Source organism: Westerdykella ornata (genome assembly GCF_010094085.1).
Source record: "Westerdykella ornata strain CBS 379.55 unplaced genomic scaffold EI97scaffold_3, whole genome shotgun sequence".
In the NCBI taxonomy this organism is placed as follows: Eukaryota; Fungi; Ascomycota; class Dothideomycetes; order Pleosporales; family Sporormiaceae; genus Westerdykella; species Westerdykella ornata.
In genome coordinates, this window is record NW_022986853.1 from 1,016,436 (window position 1) to 1,036,240 (window position 19,805).

Genomic DNA, 19,805 nt, shown 5'->3' on the forward strand with positions numbered 1-19,805 from the left:
GAATTTCATAGGCTGTGCGGTTGGAAGTACCACGAGTTGGTATACAAGCTCATACGTGGCACATACACTCTCACGGACTTAGAGTCGGTTGCGGCGTACCTAGGTATGTGCCGTTTGCACGGGGTAGGGGATTGCAGTGCGCCTGGGCGAGGCGAGAGAGCTGGAGCAGAGATGCTCAATGAACCGGGGATACTGTGGTAGTATCACAGAAGAAAAGCATCTAACTGGCCTCCTTTCGTGAGTTGACTGAGGGGCAGTAAAACCTGGATAAGCCTATATCTCCGTCCGTCGGGGGTAGTGCCCAGGTGTGCTCGTGAGGTCACGTGACGCCAATACTTGTCAACCTTACTGCAGCGACGTCGCTTTTTAACGATTAATAGTAAAGAATAATTATCTTTTCAGGTATTTTGACTCGCTTTTTTGACCGAAGCGCTGGCGATTGTCACTCTGCCGTGAGGATCGATTGGCCAGGCGTAATTGGGTACCCCAACACCACCCGCGCCTCTTGATTATACCTATGAACGCAATCGATATTTAAGTACGGCACAGCATACCGAACAAGTTTGAAGGTCGCCCCGTCGAGTTCCCCATTTATACACAAAAACTGACCAACGTCTCCCCTTGACAGCAGTTCCCAAGGGTTTTTGAAAGCACCACGCATCACATCATGGCTGAGGACTTCTTCTGTTGTATTTATGAGGCGAAAGTTGTCGCCGATCTCCGCCATCCGCACACAAGGAACGATGCAAGATTGACCGTTGCAGAACGGCAGCGGTTATTAACTGCCTTCTACCATTCATGGGACCTCCTCCGCAACTTGCAAGTATCTGGAGAGAATGCAAGATCTGCGCTTCCAGCTCTTTCACCACGGGCCCTGTTTCTGGCTTTCGAAACAGTGGGCTTCATGCACGATCATGTGGAAGAGCCTTATATGCGCCACATTTCACGACTACTCGGAGGCGATAGAGATGTCTTCGAGAAACTTGGAATTGCTGCGGTGCTGCGCCTCTGCCTCCTGTTCAATGAGCGGTTGGGACAACTAGCAGAAGACGAAACATCAGTTTACCGCGGTTACTGTCTTCCTCCCAAAACACCTTTGGGGCTCTTCGCAGCCTTTGATCACTGGCAGGAAATCTGCGAAGAGCTGTTTGGAGAATTTTGAAGAAATTGATTGAGTAGGTCTGCCCACCCAAGTCTGTCGCAGCACTAACAGGTTAAGATCAAATCAGTGTTGCGGTGGCCCTGGCGCGTTCTTGCACAACTCATCGAAAGTACACCAGACGGCTTCAACATTATCGTTGTCTTCTCCTCTGAGCCTGAGGTCAGTCCTGTTGGTCATCGCAAACAGAAATAAGCCGTAGTTGCAGTCAGAGTCCGCATAGAAGGCACAACACCCTCCAACGACAGCTGCAGCTGTCAAGGTGTTCCCAACAGTTGGTACGGACATGCATGTCTCATACAGGAGGCGATTCTCGCGCCGAACCTGGTCAGGGTATGTTACTCCGAGAGGCAACAGCTCAATTTCCGCCTCGAAGAGCCCTGGCGCGTCATTACGCCCCCAGAGCTCGATGTGACGATCATCGAATTCGGGTGGGGGGATCTTGGGGTCATAGTACGGTGCGGTTGGGTCGAATTTTATCGAGACGTTCCAATACTCGTCGACCGGATAAAGAATCTCCACAATACCGCCATCGTCTCGTTTTGAGGGCTTACCCGCCTGTTGAGCGATTACAGCTGGGGTCGCTGCTAGACAATCCAGGAAGCGCTGATCCTTCAGAATCTTCCCTACTGTACCGGAACTCCGCGCAGATTTGATGGCCTCCGCACTTGCTTTGCCCGTTTTTCCTGATCGGACAGAAGTATAGACTCTGCTTGCGCCACCAGAAATTCTTGTGATCGGGCTAAGGACCCTGCCCGCGGCATTAAGTAGACCCAAAAATGGAAAACCCCCTGCCAGTGAGGAATCTCCGCCGATAATTACTACGATTGGTTTTGTTTGCTTGTGAGTTACTGTGATCTTGTAGTCGGATATGTGAATGGGTATGTTATATTTGAGCTCTCCGTCTTCTGGCCAAAGCTCCAACATGCCCGCCATATCATTGCCAGGCATAGCTTCGATCTCAGCCAAATCCCACGCTTGGAGGCCTGCTAATAGAGTGAAGCAGAGGCCCATGCGTGTGCGACGGCTGTTGGTTCGTCGTTCCTCCTTACGAGCCTCCTTCGTTTTTTCCTTCTGCTTTCTTGCGCTCTCCACCCGTTGATTGTATCTTTCTCGCAGTTGTTGTTTTGCATGGCGTGTTTGATCGACAGCTATGTTTGATATTTCCGTCGGAGTCAATCTCTTTGTGGTGATATTTGTCATTCTTCTTGCAGCGGAAGGCAGGGTCGTTATCCCTCCCACATACACGGTTGATAGGCATCTGCGTCTTTGGGCTCAACCTTATTGTTCGGTGTTCGTGTTACTGCCGTCTGTCCCTTCTGCTTACACTTCTTGTCGTCGTCGTATGTGCAAATGGGATTTTCCGTATTCTCTTCCTGCCCCCCTTGCGCAGGATCCAAGATAAAGTCTTTGTCTTTACATTTACCTTGCTTTCCATCGTCGTTATCTTCCGGGCTGCCAGGAATGCACTTGGTGTTTTGCTTATTTGGCTTAAAGCCTTTCTCGCAATCTTCGCACTTTCCAAGTATATTCGGGACCTGATTTCCCTTACAATCCTGGTTTTCGAATCCCGGCTTTTTGCACAGCAGGCTGCGCTTCTTTCTGGCCTGCGAATTTGCGTCATGCCAGCCCTTAATTTGCTCTTCAATCCTCAGAAGCTTTGTTCGAATGGAGTCTCTGCCATACCCAAATACAGAGATATCCCTCAACTCGAACAAGCCGAGTTCTTCCTCAGAGCTTGACTCCGTCAGGGGACCTTCCGTCCTAGATCCGAAGCCTCCAATTTGGCCGTCCCAAACTAATCTATCCATTACTGCGAGGACATCTTTTCCGTTTTCTAATTCCTTTACCCACGTTTCGACGGCCAATTCTTTCCTTTCGACATCAGTGTCTTTGGCGGGCCAGTCTGTGTTGATGTCCACATCATCGTTTGCCCTCATTTCGAGTGCTCTTCGAACCTGGTTTTGCGGGGTACAACTTGTTGAAATGCCCGGATAGGTCGTCACCTGAGAACTATGTGTCAGAATCCATAAATAGTTTTCTCTGGGTGCTCAATTATGCTAGCATCGAAAGCCAGCGATCTACGCTTGTCTGTTAAATCAGCGTATGAGGATTTTACGTACTCGGTGATTATTTTGCTTATGCCATTTGAATGTTGCTGAACCTGCATTCTCGATTCCCTTCTTTTTTGCCAAGTCGTCAACGATGTCCAGGAGACTCCGCTTATCTTTCCTCCTTTTCTTGCATTTTCTTTTCCGAGCGGACTCATCTTGATCATGGTCAGTCCCGTAAAGCTCGTACAACTTATTCCAGCTTGTTCTTGGCATGATGAAGAGAAGCTGCTTTGGTCCGCTCTCACGGTTACCACTGTCCATGCGGGTCGCCAGCTTTACGTAAGACATGAGCAGGGAGAAAAAGCCGAGAGTTGCGTCGTCAAGTGTGCTATCATCAGTGTAATGCTCCTCTAAATCTTCCTCTGTAACTTGCACTAGCCGTCTTGTTTTCGTACGTGAAGCAGGCAGAACCACATTATCCTCGCCATCTGCCACCGTGTTGATTAGACCATAGATAGCTGCCATGGGAAGTGCTGTTGTCACTTGAAGACCTGGCTGAAAGGCTTCCCACATGAATTCATCTGGACCTTCCAGCGTCCAGATCCCATACGTCGTGCTGTCCACGTCGGCAATCGAAAATTGGTCGCCGGTATGGGGTTTCAACTGCTCCTATATATCTCATCAGCACTTTAGCTGCCAAGGGTTAGCATTGAAACTAACAATTGCATCTGCCATCTGGTCCCAAATGTCAGGCAGAACATAATCCGTCTTGCCCTGTTTTAACTTGACCACTGTTCCGTCAATGATCCATTCGAAGGTAAGATCACTGATGCCCGTTTCGGGTTCTCCGCCTCCATGTTCAGCAGTTAGGGCCCAGGTGGAATCGCATGTCCGAGGACGATTCATGCCATGGGGAATGACTACGGCGCCTTTCACGGCGGCTATCATATCCTCGCCAGCCTGAGGGTCCAGTCAGTTGCGTTGCCCTTTCAACCATGCGTACATGGACGCAAACATATCCATTGTTCTGGGAGACAACTCTCCAGGCACAGAATGTACGACTTTAACCAAGGACAGGTAGCGTACAGGGGTCAGAGGGGTTGTCGCCCCTAACCGTTATCAATAAAGATGGGATGACGCAGTGTGACTGACCTTTTTCGCGTTTTCATTGTGGTTGCAAAGTTTAAAGCTGCGATTCTCTATCTCTACCCCTATGCCAGGCCAGTCTTCAGGAGGTCCCGGTGGGTTGAGTACCACCACCCGACCCTGAGCTATGTGGGGAGTGACGACAACAAACTAAACTAAAACGCGCTGGAACAACCACATGGGGATGAATGCAGTTTAAATTTAAGCAGAATGTTGGAACAGAAAAATAATCAATATATAAAGCTAGGCTGCGCAAGTTCTTGAAGTGACCGTCGAAAAGGGGTGTGTATCGGTATTTGAACGGCATTGAAACCTTGGACAGATTGCTATGGAGAGCCAGCTTTTTCGACACATTTACACCATTGTTTCAGCATGTTCAAGATGTAAGATCTTAGAATCTACGTCGGTTGGCGGCGAGCCTTCCTTGAAATCCCCTAACTATTTTGGAGCGTGGCAATCGGGTTATGAGGCATTTGAGGAACACCCAAATTTTGATCGAACACTGTAGACTCAGAAGCTATTGCACATTCACTCCAGTAGTAAGTAAAGATATGCAAGATATCGTCTCCTGGTAGATAGTGCTTTCTTCGTACGAGAATGCGGCGTAGCTATGTGATGGAGCCCGGGGATCGGAGGCGGTCCAATTGCTCCCCGTCCAAAGTCCAATAGTAAGATGCAAACATCGGGAACCCGGTTTTGACTTCACACATGTATCAATGTTTCAATCAGTCTTCGCCTCCTCTAAGCCCACAATGAAATGCTTAAACCTGCCCCTCGGCGCTTCAGGAACCTCAGGGTTCGAACATTGGGCAAATCTATGGGGAGGCAACGCAACAACGCGTCAACATGTCACGCGCGTAGATGATGGCTATGCTTGATTATCCGACGGCAAAGCAGCAACAGAGTGAGACTATCATCTTGAAAGCGAGCACGGGTGTGAGGCTGTAAACACCTGAAGTGCGGCACAGGCGGCGAGAGTCAAATCAGATTACGTGGCGTCAAATCGCAGTCAACTACCAGGCAATGAAAAGCCGATGCCCCAAAAGATCTAGAAAGTGGGGTATCTCATTCTTAGTCTTGTCGACACACTTCGAATTACTTAACAACGGCGGGTATCGTTGATAGACCCTCAGATTGCCAGGCTACGTTTACAGAACCGCCTTTGACCAGGGACCATGCGAGCCAAGACTGGCGCAATTCTTGCAGCTCTCACCACCGAAGTTTTTTCCTTCAATATCTCAACGTACACTTCGCGAAGATGCACCGGGGCACCTGCAGAAATCTAACTCAATATTGCTGATGGCTGCAACACATTCCGAGCCGGCGAAGCTCAAGCAATAATCTTGCATTGGCTGAGTGACCTGGACGATGACCAATTGCTCGCAACCTACTCAACCGAATATTGCTGTCATGCGGATTTGATTGAAACATATGGATGGAACGAAGACTGCACTCCATTCACGATGGAGGGGGTAAAGAGTTGGAGGGTGATCGATCCAGAGGAGCCGGATAAAGGTATCCAAGAAGAGTTGGAAGGCTACGCGTGCGAGAATTGCGGAGAAGATGGCTGTGGGGAGATAGAGGGCTGGATCTAAGATTGTGTGTTGTTGCTAAAGAGTCATGTTATCCGTTGTCGCCTTCCCAGCTTTGAGTTGTTGTAACATAGTCCGGCTTCCCCCAACTCTATTTAGACATTGCCATAAGTTCTAACTGATGTTGTATACATTTCGATATATGTCGGATTAAACTCTGAAGTACCTTGACATCAGAGAGTCTGACTTGACTGATATAGTAGGAAGATTTGAATGCATCGCTTTGATTGAACTAAAAAGAACATCGGCAGCCAACTAGGTGGTTCTTCCAAAAAAAGATGGGGGAGTGGGGGGAAGAAAACTTTGTGTAAACCTTTTGACCTCTGTAGGCCCAGTTAATGAAACTCCTAAGCACCGCGATCGTTGTTGCAAGTGCAATGGGCAAGGCCGCCGTTGCCACCAAGTGCCTTAGAAGTTGGTTTCCTCTGAAAGCAAGCAGGTAGCTAGGCAAGGCAGTAGCTAGCGGTCCCTTACCCATTCAACGGGCCCGACTCTCCGTAGCTCAATCCATTACTTCATTTCCCGCTCGTTTGTGTTGCATCAATTGTATCTTGTCGTAATATTAATAAATTAGAGGATAGGAACTTGTCACCTTTTATTCGTATCCTTCTCTCCCTCGCGTTCTTATTTCTTCGGTGAAGGAGAGGCTACACTCGCCAAGGAGATACCACATTCAACTGCCACTCTGCAGATGGCTGACGCGGCGGAACAGGATGCCACGCTCCATTATGATTTAGAAGAGGAGGGACGGTACTTCGGCAACGATGCCACAGAATATCTCTCGTTTCTCGGCCCTTGGGAAGAATCTGCCGGGCAACCTCATCCTACATACTCAGAGCACGATGTCGATACGTTCGATGCTGAACCGACTTCCCTTCCCCCGATGACTAATAGGGATACTGGCCACCCTCCAGACAGACACGTCCCCGAATGGCATACTAGCGACGAATCTTTCCTCCCGGCACTTAGGCAGGAACCCGCTCCCCCCGAGCCTACATTTGTGCCACGTCCGGCCAGTCAGAACATAAACACTCTCCTTACACTATCCCGAGTATCTCATCCTACCGCCGGTGACCTCCTTCGCAACGATAGCAGAAAGGTCGATCGAAAGCGGCAGATCCCATGGGGTCTCCAACGGATCCTCACCCATATGGAAGTCGAGGATCTAGCTGCTCTCTCCCAAGTGCCAGTGCCCTTCCCGACAGACGAAGAAGTCGCGCAATACTTCCGCTCGCAGAAGGAAAAACCCATGCATCCTTTTATCTCCCATTCGACGCCAGCGAATGTGGACATCTGTCTGCTTGGTAGGATTCGCATTACTGCCGCCGAGATCATGGCTTTCTTTCCGAACCACATCGAGTGGAACGATGCCATCTTCAGACTGGTACAGAACAGCTGGACTCGCAGGGAGATTGCAGGCTACATCAACTATGTGCGCCAGTTGCCCTCATCCGCAGCCGTGACAAGAGAGCGTATCAGCCATTGGGCTAGGATGGCAGACAGACAAATCATGGTAGGGAGCCCGATAAATGCGCACCGACGCCCGGGCTTCAAGACCGTCTTCTTCACTCCAGAGAAGTGGGAGTTGCCAAAGTTGTCTAGGCTTGAGGCTGATCCGATCGACTATTTCCTGGTGGATCTTGCGGAAGGCGTTGTCAACTGGCCTACCGGAAGTGGAGCCCGACTCTTGACACGTGCTATTCGGTTGGCGCAGCAGCAAGGGCATCGGTATGTCAAGCTAAGCCAGATCCACGAGTTCATGCGTGTGCACAAGGTCCATTTGCCGTTGCTGCGACCTATGGCAATTAGGGGCAAGTGCGGCGGCGTGAATCCGGATGTACTGGTGAAGCGCGGACTCGAACTCGTCATTTATCAGGATATAGTGCAGGTAGGGTTAGCTTGGTGAAGCGTGGGAATCTCCACCAGATACTCATATAGGGGTTATCGTGATCCAGTTGTGCTGCTGGTTGAGGCGTGTATCTGCGATGCGTTGGTATTGCGGACAACTGAAGCTCTGGCAGGGCGCCTGTTGGGCAGCGTACATATCCTGACACGTCAGACGCTGAATGCACGCTGCTGGTGTACAGTTGCGGTTGGTATCGACAGTCCCGACAGATGTGTTCCGCAAAAGGCGCACAAGACTGGACGCTAGGGAGAGCTGTTAATTGCTGATGTTAGCACAACGAAAAAGCAGAGAGTATCTGACTTTAACTGGCTCTGAAAACATGAAATCAAGCGACCTTTTATCTGATGGTTTGTCCCTTACATGTTTGCGGTGCTGTTGATTCTTCACCAATCACATCGTGGCCTCAATGGCGGTCCGCAAACCATACCCAATGGTTGAGCGCAGCCCTCGCCACGTCACTACTACAACTGGTGCCCTGATAATGCGGCTATGACAACCCATCGGGCATCATTGAACTGTTTTTCCCTATGTGCTTGCTTGAGGATGGATGAGTGCCGCTATATAGTCGTCTGATGTTTATGTCGTCCTTCATGATGGTTAAATACTTCATCTTCCTTTATGGAGAGAGTGTTTCCTACCAAGAATTCATTCACTTCAACGTCTGGCCACTTTTTCCTTGAAAGGAATGACATTGGGCCGAGAAACGGTGGACTGTGAGACCAGAATAAGTATTATTGCGGAGCTGGAAGGCTTACAGTCGGAAAGCGTTGAATAAGACCGACGAATTCGAAAATCTCAAAATCCTGCAAATTACCGACGTCGTGGATCATCCGAACCAATCCGAGCCGATTGCAAGGACTGCAAAGCAGTCCCGGGTTGTGATCGATCAAAGTAGGGGTAGCTCCTCCAGAACGGGATCTGTACGGCAGCGAACTCGCTCGGACCGAAATCAATCAGATCAAGATGATGATGAACGGGAAGGAAGGAAGAAGAGGAAAGTCGGAGTCGACAAACGACTGAAATGTCCATTTTACCTCTGGAGACCTGACAAGCATAAGAGAGGGTCGTGCAGGGGCGAGGGCTTCGCTGACATGGGCAAACTGAAGTGAGGAAGAAGCCCACCAACCCTTCCTTGGAGAGGGGTGTGACTGACGCGAACGTAAGGGACCACCTGAAGCGAGTGCACCAGAAGCCTCGACAGTGTCCACGATGCTGGAAAGAAGTGGCAACAGAAGACGCGCATGAGAAGCTTGACCCTCCTTGCCCGATATTACCAGAACCTGAAGATGACAGGGTTAGCGCTGCGACTCTGCGAGAACTGAATTTCAGTCGCGTGCCGTATGCCAATAGGACCGTGGAGGATAAGTGGAGGCGGCTCTATAGTGATCTCTTTCCCGATGAGACAGAAATCCCCTCACCATGTAAGACTTCCGCTTTATACCTGAAGTTTTCGAATCTAACCGTAGTAGATGATGAATATGGGTTGGGCCCCAACTTCGATCGGAAGCTCGCTCAAAGGCTGGAAGAAGAATTTAGGCACGAGTTTACAGAGTTGGTGGAGCGGATAGGGAGGGAAAGGCTCCGTGAACGATTGCTCCAGATCATACGTGATTGTAGAAACTCGGGAGGTGAGGGTGCGTTCGAAGCATCACCGGCATCACGCCCTGAATCAGTGGCTAGTAGCGAAGCGGAAGCAGAAGAATCGCCTATGATCGGAGCTGATGGGGTACCCAAGGGGAATATTGAGCCGTGAGAAGCGGTGATTCCCACAAAGGGAGAGACTCGGACGTCCGTAAGAGTCGGCTTCTCTGGGTTGGAGTAGACCGGAATTTGGCGGGTACATGATTGATTTCTATTTCCCAACGGGTGCATGACAAAAAGCACACCGCTCCTCCAATTCCACTGGGGGTTGGCTCAACCTGCGTAAATGCGGTTACATCTTGCTCCGAGTAGCATCGCTGGCGAACAACCTGTCTGACTGGCCCAGAAGCTGTGCTATTCGTTCTTTTCGAGCGTCATCGGATCGCGTCCGGCCGTTTGCATATGGCGTCCAAGGTGCGTCTTCTCCATCTTTTAGAAACATGTTCATACCAGAGGACATACAGTTGGCGGCCTTGACGGTTTCAACACTCGTAGTACTACTGCAAGTGAGCTGAGGAACCAACGCCATTCACACGCCGGGCCATGACTCACCTTAGCTTCTCCTTGGCTTGATGGCCACCCATGTGGGATAACTGTGGTCAACGACTCAGCGTTGTTCATGCGCCTCTGGTAAAGATCTCGCCGGTCGGCTAGCAGAAGCTCAAGGTAAACGTTCAAGCCAATTTTTTTTTCTTTAACACTCAGCTGAGGTGCGGAAGTGTCAGCCAGAACCGTCTCGGAAGGACTTTATATACGCTTCTACGCCGTTGCTCCCTCCCTTTCATCGCGTTCTTGATGTTGAGATTCAGTCGAATAGCTGACGTACACAACTGGAGCTACGAGGGTGCTGCACAAATGTGTGCCTGAGAGGAAGAACATGGGTTAGTTGAGCATCTCTGGAGTGACGCAGCCCATTGGCGGATGGATACGAGGCGTCGGCAGGTGGCAAGTCCATAATCGCATGCCACGTCGTAGCCACATCGCACAACTGAGGTTTGCCTAGATGCCAGAGTGGAATATGCCTTCTACTTCATGGAGCCTTTTGCCACTTAGACGTCGCCGCCGTGGCAATTCTGAAAGATTGCTCGCATCACAGTATGATGACCCATGGGAGCGGGTCAGATGCCTGCACAACTGTCTGGTCAAGGGAGCCTCGGTCTTACATGGCAGCTCTGCTCTTGCATATCGGCTCGAACTGTGACCACCGCGTTATACTCGTCCATGGAGCTCCTGGTATCTTTTGCCGTGGTTATACAGCTGGTTGCATCCCCATCCTCGACTTTAGTACAGAAATCTTCCGAGTGTGTTGTTCAACACATCTGCGATGGGTACAGCTGACTCTGCCGTTGACACGTCAGTTGAAGGCAGTAAGGCTCACACGTGTTGCGACTGGTATGTTTCAGTTCTTGAGCAAAGTACCTTGTTCTGTGCCACCGTCACTCCTCGAGGCCTTCGTCCTTTGACTTTTTACAACCATGCACTGCCCTCTGCATAGTGTGTTGTTTTCGAATATGTGCTGCGGTTTGCGCATCTGTGTTATTTTCTGGCACATTCAAAAAATCCGGTCTGCCAGTTTCAGGCCTATATCGAGGCCGTGAGACCGCGCGTGGAGACACATCTTCAGAGATCGCTGAGCAATTCCCTACGCTAACACCGACCCGCCCAACTCATCCGGAACTCATGTGAGTCACGAGCCCTATCGGTATACCATCGGGCTGAAAACACATATTAGGGAATTCTCACATCGTGACGCAACCGAGGCTTCGAGGGACCCTCCACCCAAACTCAAATGCCCTTTCTATCAGCGAAATCCTCGGGCTCACCCGAAAGCGTCGTGCAAGAACACTTGCTATTCCGACATGTTTCGGTTGGTGTATGCATATGTTTCAGAATGCCACATGGTTGATTTTGCTCTGTTCCTTCTGACCTGTGATGGCAGACAGCATCTCAAACGCGTCCATGCCCAAGCTCCCGGATGCGAATGCTGCCCCAGAGCACTCAAGAAAGCACCTTGCCAGCGCATGGACGCCAAAATCAAGAGCATTAAGCTCAATGACCCTCGCTTTCAGAACCAGACTCGTGAGAAAAAATGGGATTTAGTATTCGAGATCTTGTTTCCCGGGATACCCGTTCCGTTGCCGTGTAAGTCGTCAGACTGGTTGTCTACCAGAGTTACTAACGTCAGCAAACAGCTGAGCAGGAGGGTTTGACACATGAGGAGGAAAGCATCTTCCTGCAGCTCTTTGTCAAGCGCCTCCGAAAGCACCTTGGCCCAGCAGCTGCAATAACGCTTGATGATGTCGAAGAGTTATACTACGACTGTAAACGGAAAGCGCGGAGCTCGGTCGAACAGACTAATCAAGAAGAGGATGACTCCATGGATGAGGCTGACCCTTCCATGGACACTCTTAATTTGCGCGACGCAGGTCGGTCGGCTCGCGCTGTGGATGACCCTAATCGTTCATCCCGAAGCAAAAGATTGGCACATACCGGATACGACGAGGAAGAGCGAACGTCTCGGTCTCGTGAAAAGAGTTATTCCACTTCCAGCATCGGTGGAAATCCAATTCCGTCTCGTACAGCGCAAGGTTCCAGTATGCAGACGAGCCAGACATTCTCTCAGCAAAATTGGACACCTGGTTATTCCCCTTTCGCGCATCCCGAAGAACAAATGCACTATCAACAGCAAGGCTACCTTCAACAGGTCAATGCTGTATATCAACAGAACACCCGTCCCACGCCTTCTTCCACCAACCCACGGTCAACCCCTTACGGATACCCTCAGCAGCAAGGAAATCCGGACACGTACGGAAACCAATACCAACAGTATAATTGGCACCCTGCAAGTGGCATGTGATGAAGATATGCAGTTCGAGATGAGTGTACCATGGAAGTGTGTTTCCTCTCGTCCATGTTGTCCCGGGAGCATATCTCTTTTCATCACCTTCTCGGTCTATGAGAACCTCGCATACATTTTCTTTCGGGCTAGCAACTTCCATAGATATGTAGAAAGGCCCTCACGGGTTTGATGGTTTGGTTCCATTTCCAGGGTCAGGGTCGTTCCGCATTCCCTCTATTTCTGGCTGTCTGTCGCAAGTGTTTCCGATGTTAGGCACCTGTGTAGCTTCTGCAATCATCTAGAGGCCTTATTTAAGTACGATTTGTCATGAGGCAGTTGCTCAATAGACGCAATTCAAGTGGCAGTATACTCCGGAGAGGAATTATTTCATCCGTCATGGTTTGGTGATGGAACGTTGACTCTCGTGGGTGTCGGATCTGCTTATCCGATCTTGGCAGGGCTTATCAATGTGGCTGGAATGTGGCGTCCGAGGTGGCGGGGCTCCTCAAACACCAGCCCACCATTCCTCCCAATCCAGTGCAGAGTCACCAAAGTCGCACGGGCACGACACGACGACCAGCACCATTTCCCTCCTGAAACCTCTCTCGCGTCGATCGCTTACAAGCAAAGTACACTTAATTCTCAGTTCCACTTGCTAACATGGCGGACACCGCCACATCAACCTCAACCCCGACGTCTGAAGATAAGGGTCCGTCGAAGCGTGCGCTGGAAAAAGCAGCAAAGAAGGCGGCCGCGAAGGCAAAGAAGGCTGAACTTGCTCTCCGACCGAAAGAGAAGTCAGCCAAAGCCCCGAAACAGGCAGCTGGAGAGCCGGCAAAGCCTGCAGGCAGCATTTTCGGCGAGGGTTGGCTCAAGCGTGTATACGAGGAGAAGCCGGTTAAGGACGTCCGCACACGTTTTCCACCGGAACCCAATGGCTATTTACATATCGGCCACTGCAAGGCAATTGCAGTAAACTTTGGATTTGCTAAGTATCACAAGGGAATCTGCTTCCTGCGATATGACGATACGAATCCGGAGAAGGAGGAGGAGAAGTATTTCACGAGCATTCTGGACATTATCAGGTGGTTGGGTTTCGAGCCGTATCAGATCACGCACAGCAGCGACAGCTTCGACCGGTTATATGATCTGGCTGAGGAATTGATACGGAGGGACGGTGCCTATGTGTGCCATTGCTCAAGTAAGGCTCTCTAGTGCGATAATACAGTCACCTGCTAACTACATTTTCAAGGAGAGGAAGTGAACCGCCAACGTGGAGGCCCAGACAACCGCGGACCGCGATATGCCTGCGAACACCGGACTCGCCCTATCGAAGAGTCATTAACCGAGTTCCGTGCAATGCGCGATGGAAAGTACAAGCCAGGGGAGGCATATCTTCGTATGAAGCAGAGCCTCACGGATCCTAACGAAGGGAACCCGCAGATGTGGGATCTGCCAGCATACCGTGTCGTGGAGAAGAATTACCATCACAGGACCGGAGACCGGTGGAAGATCTATCCGACATATGATTTCACTCATTGTCTATGCGACGCCTTCGAGGGAATCACACACTCGATGTGCACAACCGAATTCCAGCAATCAAGAGTATCTTACGATTGGCTGTTGGAGAAGCTGGACTTCAAGATTCCCAAGTCCGAGGATAAGGGACCGATGCAAAGAGAGTAAAGCAATAAGTCCCCCTTGCTCTATCGATTCAATCCTAACTTGAACTAGATACGGGCGTCTCAATGTTGGTGGCACTATCCTTTCCAAGCGTCGAATTCTCATGCTGGTCCACGGCACGACTGTCGAAAAGAAGAACGCGGATGATACCGTCGAGAAGAGGGTAATCCCACCAGCAGTGCGGGGATGGGACGATCCTCGTCTATACACCTTGGTTGCATTGCGCAGACGAGGAATCCCAGCTCAGGCGCTGCTTAAGTTTGTGGAGGAGCTGGGTGTCACCGAGGCGCTTACTGAAATCCAACCCCCCCGGTTAGAGTCATCTATCCGCAAACATCTCGAGCGGACTGTACCCCGCCAGATGCTTATCCTCGATCCGGTCAAAGTCGTCATTGAAGACGCCACTGCTGAGGACGAGCAAGAGCTTACCGTTCCTTACGACCCCAAGGGCGCCATTCCAGGAGAGCGCAAAGTCAAGGTGGGCAAGGAGGTTTACATTGACCGGAGCGACTTCCGAGAAGTAGACGAGCCCGAGTACCGCCGCCTTGCGCCTAACAAGGTTGTCGGCCTGTACAACGTACCTTTCCCCATTCGAGCAACGTCGTTCTCCAAGGACGAGAATGGCAAAGTCACGCAGGTCAGGGCGGTCAAGGCTGCTTGGACGACTGAGAAGACGAAGACCCACATCCAATGGGTGGACGTTGCCACTGGTATCCCAGTCACGGCCCGCCAGTACAACTCGCTATTCAAGAGTGACTCCCCGAATGCCCTAGACTGGAAGAACGGCGGCTGGGCTGACGACCTCAACCCAGACTCGGAAATAATCTTTCCCAATGCCGTCATTGAAAGAGGGCTGAAGGATCTCATCAAGGAGCGCTCACTCAACATCAGCGATTCATCGGACGCCTTGGTTCGTTTCCAAGCACTTCGCGTGGCGTACTTCTGCGTCGATGTCGATTCTACTGAGGATCGTATTGTCTTGAACCAGATCGTCAGTCTGAGGGAGGACAAGGGGAAGTAAGCTTAAGTGGGCTCTTGACAAGCGAGCGGATCGATTCCGGTGGTTCTTCCTACGACTTTAGATATCCCTGGTGTAGATTTCCATCTTCGTCTGTAATTTGTGGATATCCTACAGTAATATCTTTTCACCTGAGTGTGTTCATGTCTTATTGTTCTGGGAACAGTGTCTCCATTGCCTACTGGGTTAGAGTTGATACATGCGGCCATCTCCGCTTCCTGGGGCCGGGAAATCTCCGTGGAATCGCCGAGGAATCTCCGGAGTCGGACAAACTTTGTTCCATCGCCCTCCGCCAAACCCATGCAGTCGGAATCGTACTTCCATAGAGGCGTTGGAGATTATTTCCACCACACGGTTCTCGCCCTCAACGCCATCGTCACTTTGCGATGCCGCTCGTTGACAATCCTCAGATAAAGGCTGCGAGCCTGCACAATCCACTGCCGCTGCAGCTCCATGCCTATGTGTGGCCGTTTCTGATCATTTGGCCCGCCTTCCTCTCGGTCTACCTTTCCAAGGAGCGCTATGAAACGTACATACAATCTTACGAGTGGACCTACCTCTGGGTCGGCACTATTCTTACCATACAGACACTAATATGGTTGACGACGCACTGGAATGTAGATCTCCGCTCCGCCTTTACCTCGACTACCGCCCGCGACGTTCGTACCGCACAGCTCATCAAAGTCATTCCAGTGGCGAATGCAGGCACCGCCGAGATCTGTCCCCTGAAGCGCGATAATGTTGGAGGAAAGCAGAACATCTCCTTTCTTTTTCAGAAACGCCGTTTCCTGTACGATTTCGAGAAAGGCAGCTTCGCCACGCTCTCCTACGCCGTCGACGCCGAACCGAAACCGCAATTACACGTGTTCCAAAATGCAAAGGGGCTGACGACACCGGCTGAGATTGAGCGCCTACAACAACACTATGGCGATAATAGCTTCGATATCCCGGTCCCGACCTTTACGGAGTTGTTCAAGGAACATGCTGTGGCGCCGTTCTTCGTATTCCAGGTGTTCTGTGTGGGCCTTTGGATGCTAGACGACTACTGGTACTACTCGCTCTTTACTCTGTTCATGCTGGTCATGTTTGAGAGCACAGTCGTGTGGCAACGCCAGAGGACACTTAACGAGTTCCGCGGAATGAGCATCAAGCCTTACGATCTGTTGGTGTACAGGCAGAAGAAGTGGCAAGAAATTCAAAGCGACAAACTGCTTCCGGGCGATGTCGTAAGCGTTGGAAGAACGAAGGAAGATTCGGGAGTTGCATGCGATATGATTTTGATTGAAGGGACCGCAATCGTCAACGAAGCTATGCTTTCGGGAGAGAGTACACCCGTCCTCAAGGAGTCGATCCAGCTGCGGCCGGGTGATGCTCGTATCGAGCCGGAGGGTCTGGACAAGAATGCCTTTCTATGGGGAGGAACCAAGGTGCTCCAGGTGACCCACGGCACCGCTGCGGAGGATGGCTATAGCGCCGCGGCCAAACTCCCTTCTGGACTTCCACCACCTCCGGACAAGGGCGCAATCGCTGTCGTCATTAAGACCGGATTTGAAACCAGCCAAGGAAGTCTCGTCAGGACCATGATCTACTCTACCGAACGCGTATCTGCCAATAACGTGGAGGCGCTGCTATTCATTCTCTTCCTCTGTATTTTCGCCATCGCCGCGTCCTGGTATGTCTGGCAGGAGGGCGTCAAGCAAGACAGGAACCGGTACAAGCTTATGTTGGACTGTGTCTTGATTGTTACTAGCGTCGTTCCTCCGGAACTCCCCATGGAGCTGAGCTTGGCCGTCAATACCAGTCTTGCTGCGCTCAGCAAGCACGCCATTTTCTGTACCGAGCCATTCCGCATCCCGTACGCCGGCCGAGTCGATGTTGCCTGTTTCGATAAGACCGGTACTTTGACTGGCGAGGACCTGGTTGTTGACGGTATCGCCGGGCTTACTCTCGGCCAGCACGGTGTGAAACTTGGACCAGACGGGGCGCACGTCGACCTCTGCCCTGTCAACGAAGTGGGCACAGAAACTACCTTGGTTCTGGCTACTGCTCACGCACTTGTCAAATTGGATGAAGGGGAAATTGTTGGCGAGCCCATGGAGAAGGCGACGCTTGCCTCACTAGGATGGACGCTTGGAGCCCATGATACCTTGACGACGAAGAAAGGTTCGAGCAAGTCAAGAGCTGAGCTTGTGCAAATTCGCCGCCGCTTCCAGTTCTCTTCCGCCCTTAAGCGCCAGAGCTCTGTTGCTACTGTTATCGTCAACGACAAGGCCGCCAAGCGGAAGATCACCAGCACCTTCGTCGGCGTCAAGGGAGCACCAGAAACCATCCAGAAGATGTTGGTCAAGGTACCGGAAAGCTATGAGGAGACGTTCAAGCACTATACACGGAACGGCGGTCGTGTGCTCGCTCTAGCGTATAAGTTTCTGCTCGAGGATGGTCAGCTCGGCATGAACCGCATCAACGATCTCAAACGAGAGCAGGTTGAAAGCGATCTGCACTTTGCTGGGTTCCTCGTCTTGCAATGTCCGCTAAAGGATGATGCTGTTCAGGCTGTCCGCATGTTGAATGAGTCCAGTCACCGGGTCATTATGATTACTGGAGACAATCCTCTCACTGCTGTGCATGTGGCCCGGCAAGTGGAAATCGTCGATAGAGAGTGCCTCATTCTGGATGCTCCGGAGCATGATGACTCTGGTGAGAAGCTCGTCTGGCGCAGCGTGGATGATAAAGTCAGCATTCCTGTTGACCCTACCCAGCCCTTGGATCGTGAGATTCTCGAGTCAAAGGACATCTGCGTCACTGGTTATGCCTGCAACAAGTTCAAGGATCAAGTCGGCTGGAAGCAGCTCCTGCGTCATACCTGGGTCTACGCGCGGGTATCTCCAAAGCAGAAAGAGGATATCCTTCTCGGTCTCAAGGACTGTGGATACACCACTCTCATGTGTGGAGACGGTACAAATGACGTTGGCGCACTCAAACAGGCCCACGTCGGTGTGGCTCTTCTTAACGGCACGCGCGAGGATCTGGATAGAATCGCCGAACATTTCCGTAATACCAAGATGAAGGAAGTGTATGAGAAACAGGTCCAACTCATGAAGCGGTTCAATCAGCCTCAGCCGCCTGTTCCGGTCATGATCGCGCATCTCTACCCTCCCGGCCCCAGCAATCCTCACTACGAGAAGGCGATGCAACAGCAAGCGGAGAAGAAAGGAATTGCGCCCCCTGCAGCCAACGGCATGCAGGTCGCTACTGCCAACGGAACTGCAAGCCAACCGAAGAACGCACAGCAAGCCGCCGCTGGCCTTGCAGACTCGCTTACACAGAAGATGATGGAGTCTGAGTTGTCGGAACTTGACAATGAGCCGCCGACTATCAAACTTGGTGATGCTTCCGTGGCAGCTCCGTTCACCTCCAAGTTGGCCAACGTCATCGCGATTCCGAACATCATTAGACAGGGTCGGTGCACATTGGTTGCCACCATTCAGATGTACAAGATATTGGCGTTGAACTGTTTGATCTCTGCATACAGTCTTTCCGTCCTTTATCTCGATGGTATCAAGTTTGGGGACGGACAGGTCACTATCTCTGGTATGATGATGAGTGTCTGTTTCCTGTCCATTTCTCGCGCAAAGGTGTGTATTTGATCTCTCATAATGCTATAGCATCGGCTAATGTCACGCAGTCTGTCGAAGCCCTCTCCAAAGAACGTCCACAGCATAACATCTTCAACTTCTACATCATCGGCTCCGTTCTTGGCCAATTCGCCATCCACATCGCCACGCTCATCTACGTCTCTCAGTATGTTCAACGCACCGACCCTGTCATACGCCATAAGGTCGACCTTGAGAAGGAGTTCGAGCCCTCCCTGCTCAACTCAGCCATCTATCTCCTCCAACTCATCCAGCAAATCTCCACCTTTGCGATCAACTACCAAGGCCGTCCCTTCCGTGAAAGCATACGCGAAAACAGAGGCATGTACTGGGGTCTCGTCCTCGTCTCCGGCGTCGCCTTCTCCTGCGCAACCGAGTTCATCCCGGAAATCAACGAGAAGTTGAAGCTCGTTCCGTTCACCAGCGAGTTCAAGTTGATGCTTACTAGTATGATGGTGTTGGATTATGCCGGATGCTGGATCGTGGAGAAGACGCTCAAGTGGGCGTTTGCGGATAACAAGCCCAAGGATATCGCGCTCAGGAGACCGGATCAGTTGAAGAGGGAGGAGGAACGGAAGAAGGAGGAGGAGAGAGAGGCGCAGAGGAAGAGGAACGAGGAGGAGGAGAAGAAGTTTGTGCAGATTAAGGCGTAGGGTGTGTTTTTTGTATATGAATGGGATTATGCAGATTTCTGATTGTGTGGTTATAGATTTAGGATGTTTGTTTACTTCGAAGGTGTCTGAAATAGATGCATTCGTTACTTTCTCTGTTCGACGTGGAAAATGAAGGGGGCTCTGCTCGATGTTGTGGCATTCTTGAAAGTGTATTGGATGATATACACCGCGGTCTTTGCGCCGAGGGCATTAAGCAGATTCCACGTTGAGCGCTTATTTTCGATATGAAGTGATATCTACCATGAGACGTATTGCCTTTACCTCGCCTCATGTTCTACTTCTGAAGGAGGCACCATTGTAAGCTGTGAAAGCTCTACTTCTCTGATCCTGCATTGCTTAACCGGATCAGACAAGGCGTCTTTTATTGAAGCAGTGTCAACGCCGCAGTTAGCTGCGTTGATTGGAACACAAAGATACAGGGAAGTAGTGATATGAGAGTT

At 51.0% G+C, this 19,805-nt stretch overlaps 6 protein-coding genes across 6 annotated transcripts; 5 read left to right on the top strand and 1 right to left on the bottom strand.

Moving 5' to 3' along the window:
• Positions 1-667: 667 nt before the first annotated feature.
• Positions 668-1,162, top strand: EI97DRAFT_455753 (uncharacterized protein; the record flags this gene model as incomplete). Its single annotated transcript, XM_033800675.1, has 1 exon — positions 668-1,162. The coding sequence occupies one exon, from the start codon at positions 668-670 to the stop codon at positions 1,160-1,162; it is 495 nt and encodes a 164-aa protein (XP_033657061.1).
• A 63-nt stretch (positions 1,163-1,225) lies between these two features.
• On the bottom strand, positions 1,226-4,382 carry EI97DRAFT_439857 (uncharacterized protein; the record flags this gene model as incomplete). Its single annotated transcript, XM_033799587.1, has 6 exons — positions 1,226-2,310; positions 2,406-3,165; positions 3,283-3,882; positions 3,934-4,173; positions 4,217-4,274; positions 4,366-4,382. 6 exons carry the CDS (start codon positions 4,380-4,382, stop codon positions 1,226-1,228), a joined length of 2,760 nt encoding a protein of 919 aa, XP_033657062.1.
• A 2,260-nt stretch (positions 4,383-6,642) lies between these two features.
• EI97DRAFT_482034 (uncharacterized protein) lies at positions 6,643-8,307 on the top strand (the record flags this gene model as incomplete). The annotated part of the gene is made up of 1 exon (XM_033802059.1): positions 6,643-8,307. One exon carries the CDS (start codon positions 6,643-6,645, stop codon positions 7,855-7,857), a length of 1,215 nt encoding a protein of 404 aa, XP_033657063.1. The 3' UTR covers positions 7,858-8,307.
• A 2,763-nt stretch (positions 8,308-11,070) lies between these two features.
• On the top strand, positions 11,071-12,502 carry EI97DRAFT_178789 (uncharacterized protein). The gene is made up of 4 exons (XM_033793487.1): positions 11,071-11,180; positions 11,231-11,371; positions 11,438-11,640; positions 11,691-12,502. Coding segments are annotated over exons 1-4 (1,011 nt in total). The 5' UTR covers positions 11,071-11,178; the 3' UTR covers positions 12,356-12,502.
• Positions 12,503-12,843: 341 nt separating this feature from the next.
• Positions 12,844-15,173, top strand: EI97DRAFT_430579 (glutaminyl-tRNA synthetase). Its single transcript, XM_033797729.1, has 3 exons — positions 12,844-13,538; positions 13,590-14,019; positions 14,072-15,173. The coding sequence occupies exons 1-3, from the start codon at positions 12,998-13,000 to the stop codon at positions 15,039-15,041; spliced, it is 1,941 nt and encodes a 646-aa protein (XP_033657065.1). The 5' UTR covers positions 12,844-12,997; the 3' UTR covers positions 15,042-15,173.
• Positions 15,174-15,372: 199 nt separating this feature from the next.
• Positions 15,373-19,580, top strand: EI97DRAFT_412601 (uncharacterized protein). Its single transcript, XM_033796767.1, has 2 exons — positions 15,373-18,673; positions 18,724-19,580. The coding sequence occupies exons 1-2, from the start codon at positions 15,425-15,427 to the stop codon at positions 19,342-19,344; spliced, it is 3,870 nt and encodes a 1,289-aa protein (XP_033657066.1). The 5' UTR covers positions 15,373-15,424; the 3' UTR covers positions 19,345-19,580.
• Positions 19,581-19,805: the final 225 nt, after the last annotated feature.

What these genes read in the sequence shown, in the direction of transcription:
- EI97DRAFT_412601 (XM_033796767.1), top strand. Translation starts at nt 15,425, where the DNA reads ATGCCGCTCGTTGACAATCCTCAGATAAAGGCTGCGAGCCTGCACAAT. An exon ending in TGTCCATTTCTCGCGCAAAG is followed by an intron (nt 18,674 to 18,723) that starts GTGTGTATTTGA and finishes AATGTCACGCAG; the next exon opens with TCTGTCGAAGCCCTCTCCAA.
- EI97DRAFT_178789 (XM_033793487.1), top strand. An exon ending in TCCGACATGTTTCGGTTGGT is followed by an intron (nt 11,372 to 11,437) that starts GTATGCATATGT and finishes CTGTGATGGCAG; the next exon opens with ACAGCATCTCAAACGCGTCC. An exon ending in GATACCCGTTCCGTTGCCGT is followed by an intron (nt 11,641 to 11,690) that starts GTAAGTCGTCAG and finishes GTCAGCAAACAG; the next exon opens with CTGAGCAGGAGGGTTTGACA.
- EI97DRAFT_430579 (XM_033797729.1), top strand. Translation starts at nt 12,998, where the DNA reads ATGGCGGACACCGCCACATCAACCTCAACCCCGACGTCTGAAGATAAG. An exon ending in CTATGTGTGCCATTGCTCAA is followed by an intron (nt 13,539 to 13,589) that starts GTAAGGCTCTCT and finishes TACATTTTCAAG; the next exon opens with GAGAGGAAGTGAACCGCCAA. An exon ending in AAGGGACCGATGCAAAGAGA is followed by an intron (nt 14,020 to 14,071) that starts GTAAAGCAATAA and finishes AACTTGAACTAG; the next exon opens with ATACGGGCGTCTCAATGTTG.